The following is a 4,722-nucleotide window of genomic DNA, read 5'->3' on the forward strand; positions in this document are numbered from 1 at the left end:
TCTTAAACAAGGCAGAAGAATCTGTGAACCCTGGGATCGCTAAAATTTCCTCAGGCCATGGCCTGGCCAACCAATGGGTGCCAAAAATGGCAGCATAACCGACTGTGGCAGCCACATCTGACCCCACCTGTGGAGAGGAAAAGGATGCCGCCGGAATGAACATGGCAATCCTGTTCCAATTCTGGAGGAAATGGTCCCACATGCGCAGGTCTGCAATTCGGCAGTTTCCAGCTTGATACGGGAGTCTGAATCCGGGGCTGACGGTAATAACGCTAACAACCTTGAAATAAAAGTTCTACCCTGCAGAATAATGCCCCGTACACACGAGCGGACTTTTCGACATCCAAACTCCGACGGACTGAGTCCGGCGGACTATCCGCTCGTGTGTGGGCTGCAACGGACTTTAGCTTCGCAAAAGTCTGACGGACTTTAGAAATGAAGCATGCTTCAAATTTTCCCGACGGAACTCCGCCGGACCCAGGTCCGATGTAGAAGTCCGCTCGTCTGTATGCTGTTCCGACAGTCCTAAAACGACGCATGCTCTGAAGCAAGTACGAGACGGAAGTGCTCGGTCTTGTAAAACTCCAGTTCGTATTGGAAGTAGCACATTCGTCATGCTGCAAATTCTGTGCTCGTTTAAATGTATAGCGCATCTTCTTTATAATGCTAGAAGAACGAAGCCTTTTGATTTATAATGCTAGAAGAACGAAGTTGCTTTGCTGCTCATATTCACTCACAGAGTTCTCACCAAACACATTTCTGTTTTATTTCTCCTCATCTCATGAATGATCTTGTTTTTATTTTAAAGCCCCATCTGAATTTTTTTTTTTTTTTTTTTTTTTTTACTAATTTTTTTTACTCCATATTTTTGGTACAATTCTTTACCATGTTTTTCTTGTGATCTCCATATTTAATTATTCTGTCAATTAAAACCCCCCCAAAAAAAAAAAGTTGTTAACTTGACCGAATAATTAAATATGGAGATCACAAGAATAAAAATGTTCATGATTTCACCCAAAAATATTGATCAAAAAATTACTCAAAAAAAAAATAAAAAAAAATGAAAAAATGTTGGTGACTAATTTTTGGCCTACATATTTTTGGTACAATTCTTGACCATTTATTTTTTATTGTGATCTCCATATTTAATTGTTCCGTCAAATTAAAACCAAAAACTTTATTTATTTTTTTTTTTTTTTCATTACCACAATAACCTTTTTATTTTTATTCTGGTGACAAGTTACCACAATAACATTTTTATTTTGTTTATAACCTCAAGGAGGTTAGTGTCCCTTGTTAATTTCACATTGTCTTTTATAGAAAGGTATTTGACCAAAAAACACATAGGCAATTATATTTTCAAACAAAAATATCCATTTATTCTGGTTCTACAAACAAAAAAATGAAGGCAACACTGGAGAAAATTGTGACATTTCTGTAGCCTTTTGGCCCCAGGGCAAACGTGAAACTATGTGGACAAGAAAATTCAAATTTTACAAAATCAAATATGGTCCCAGAATCCCAGACATCAAGAGCAGCATCAGATGGTATATATGTCCCCAGGCTGTGGTTGGTCGGACCAGAGTGAAGCCAGGTCATCACCTTCTTCTCTTCGCTCCACCCTTCACTGCACCCTTCCCTGCAGACTTCCCTGTAGCCTTCCTGGGAGGCTGTGTCTCCGGTGGTGGACTCGTGGCAGGAGGAGGAGGAGGAGGAGGAACAGGAGGAACTTGCTCCACAATAGTACTGTTGGCCGATAAATCTCCACTGAGCCCCTTCTGTAAGGACAGGAAAATCAGCCTTTCGCAGTGGAGACGTTGGCCCATCTCTAGTTGCTGGAGCCGGCTGGCAATGTAGCAGCCGTAGGCCTCTTCTGCGTCAGGGGGGCTGTTTAAAACATTAGTCGCCTCTCTAATGAGTCGCAGGGATTCCTCCTGTGCCTGTGTATTTTTTTTGGCCCTTTTGGATGGAAGACGGAGGGGAGGCACTTGAGAAGTCGTCATCCTTCTACTAGGCCCGGCCACCTCCTGCCTGACAGAGGGCATGGACTCCTCCTGGCTGAGAGTGGGCATAGCCTCCTCCTGCCTGCCACTTTCCTCACCTTCCTCCTGGCTGAGCTCCTCCTGTGTATAAAAAAGGGACATTGTTTTAGTTTTTTGTTCATCAATCCTAAACATTTTTCAGCTCCTGACTTCAAAATTCGGTTAATACATATAAAAGAGTATCATTATGACACCACTATTTCTTGTTTCTGCTGGTGACAAACATTTGTGGCCACTACTGTAAATTGATATGTCCAAATTTTAACTATTTTTTAACATCAATAATAGCGTACAAATTCGAATAACATCTAGTTAACATCATTAATATTCTGAATCTCACTATTTTTGATAAAAAAATACCTGGCTCCAGCTGGGTGCATCCGCTTCCTCCAGGATGGAAGGCTCATCAGCCTCTGCTGAGGTGGAGGGAATGCTGCAGGGAAGGGTGGAGGGAAGGGTGGAGGGAAGAGTAGAAAGCGACTCCCTGGGTTTATATCGGTCGTCCAGGAACCGTAGCTTTTCAAAGTACCACAGCCTGGGAACATACACATCACCTGGTGCTGCTCCTGATGTTTTGGATTGTTGTATTTTCCTCTTTTCCTTTCGGAACATATTTTGCAATATTTGAATTTTCTTATCCACAAAGTCCACGTCTGCCTCTGGGATCCAAGGCTGCACAAATGTCACAAATCTCTCCAGTGTTGCCCTCCTTACTTGTTTATTAAAATAATCCTTGTTCTTGGTATGCCACAGATTAGACATTTCTTTATACTTGTCTATAAAGAGACTTAAAAATTCTGGATCCCTGAATTTTTTATTCATTTTTCTGCAAGACAATACACAAGCCAAAAAACATAATGTTAGCTCAGACTCTCCTAATCTTAGCCCAAGATAGACTCCAGGATCTGCCACTTATTTGGGGAAATGGTTTAAACTTACCTTCGTTTTTCTTGCTCCCAACTTCTGTTCCTATTTTCGCAAACGAACATACGACATGTGATTTTTGTCGTTATATACAGTGCGTCCGCGTAGAACTACGCCTGCGTTGCCCGCCCCTGACGTTCTTTTAGTCAAGTTCATGGTTTCCCGCCCCTTTCTGCGCACTTAACGTCCGTACGACATGTGCATTTTGTCGTAAGACCCAGTGCGTCCGCGTAGAACTACGCCTGCGTTGCCCGCCCCTGACGTTCTTTTAGTCAAGTTCATGGTTTCCCGCCCTTTCTGCGCACTTATTAACGTACGTACGACGTGTGATTTTGGCGTAAGACCCAGTGCGTCCGCGTAGAACTACGCCTGCGTTGCCCGCCCCTGACGTTCTTTTAGTCAAGTTCATGGTTTCCCGCCCTTTCTGCGCACTTATTAACGTACGTACGACGTGTGATTTTGGCGTAAGACCCAGTGCGTCCGCGTAGAACTACGCCTGCGTTGCCCGCCCCTGACGTTCTTTTAGTCAAGTTCATGGTTTCCCGCCCTTTCTGCGCACTTATTAACGTACGTACGACGTGTGATTTTGGCGTAAGACCCAGTGCGTCCGCGTAGAACTACGCCTGCGTTGCCCGCCCCTGACGTTCTTTTAGTCAAGTTCATGGTTTCCCGCCCTTTCTGCGCACTTATTAACGTACGTACGACGTGTGATTTTGGCGTAAGACCCAGTGCGTCCGCGTAGAACTACGCCTGCGTTGCCCGCCCATGACGTTCTTTTACAAGAATATTTCCCGCCCCCTTTTCTCAACGGTGCGCAGTAGGAGAAACATGGCGGAAACACAACAGGTGCTTCATATGAACGACTCCAGTAGTCAGGAATCCCCGGAGCCACAAACGTCCCGATCCGGAAAGAGGAGATTTAAGGCCTCAAATATGGCATTTCAAGAAATGGTGGAGATGGTGGGAATCTTGCGAAGTAGGGATTATGATGGCAAGCATGGACCATACACCCATCCGAACTTGCGCAAGGCCAGAATCATGGCCAAAGTAGTAAAGACCCTGCATAAACGTTTTGGGGTACGACGGTCAAAAGACCAATTGAGGAAACGGTGGTCCGACCTGAAATTGAGGGAGCCGGATCAATACAGAAGGATCAAGAAAGTTCTGAAAAAAAGTAAGTACTTGTCGTGTGTTCCTATTTTATGATTATTGCATACAGATCCATATGCTTTACCTTTGTACAATGTAAAAAATTGCTGCTTTCATGTTGGTTACAGTAAAGAATCGTATCGTTTGAACAAACCCTCGTAAATTGTTCGTGGCAAACCTCGTTTATGATACAGGGTTTGAACAGCATTTTTTGGGTGTGTAATTTTTAGGACACAACAAATGATTAGGACATTGTGGTTTAGATGTGTTTCAAAATACAATGACTAGAAAAGAACATTCAGTGTAATTGAAGGAGAGGACACTTGGCAGCTGGGTAAAAACACATCTGCACTCATGAGCAAAGGTGTGGGACACCAGAGAACATTTATTAGGGTAAACCACACGCCACACGGGGTTCCCTGGTATACTTGGGGGGGGTTGGGCATGTGTGAACCTTGGCACAAAAACCTACTTATTAGCTTTTTTGGCAAAGTGAATTGATTTCTCATGTCTTCACATTTTGCATCTCTTCATAAACCGACAATTGTACAACACTTCTAATCAAGGTTTCATCTTCCTAGTTCTGGCCTTAAATATCTGTGTGCTA

The 4,722-nt window shown here is 43.5% G+C and overlaps 1 protein-coding gene across 1 annotated transcript; it reads right to left on the reverse strand.

The window, feature by feature from the left end:
* Nucleotides 1-1,298: 1,298 nt before the first annotated feature.
* Nucleotides 1,299-4,338, reverse strand: LOC143933976 (uncharacterized). The gene is made up of 2 exons (XM_077457193.1): nt 2,403-4,338; nt 1,299-2,123 (listed from the first exon to the last, which is right to left on the reverse strand). Exons 1-2 carry the CDS (start codon nt 2,862-2,864, stop codon nt 1,599-1,601), a joined length of 987 nt encoding a protein of 328 aa, XP_077313319.1. The 5' UTR covers nt 2,865-4,338; the 3' UTR covers nt 1,299-1,598.
* Between the last annotated feature and the right edge of the window lie 384 nt (nt 4,339-4,722).

This window comes from Lithobates pipiens, unplaced genomic scaffold, assembly GCF_037356315.1.
Source record: "Lithobates pipiens isolate NorthernLeopardFrog02 unplaced genomic scaffold, aLitPip1_a1.2 Scaffold_27, whole genome shotgun sequence".
Lineage (NCBI taxonomy): Eukaryota > Metazoa > Chordata > Amphibia > Anura > Ranidae > Lithobates > Lithobates pipiens.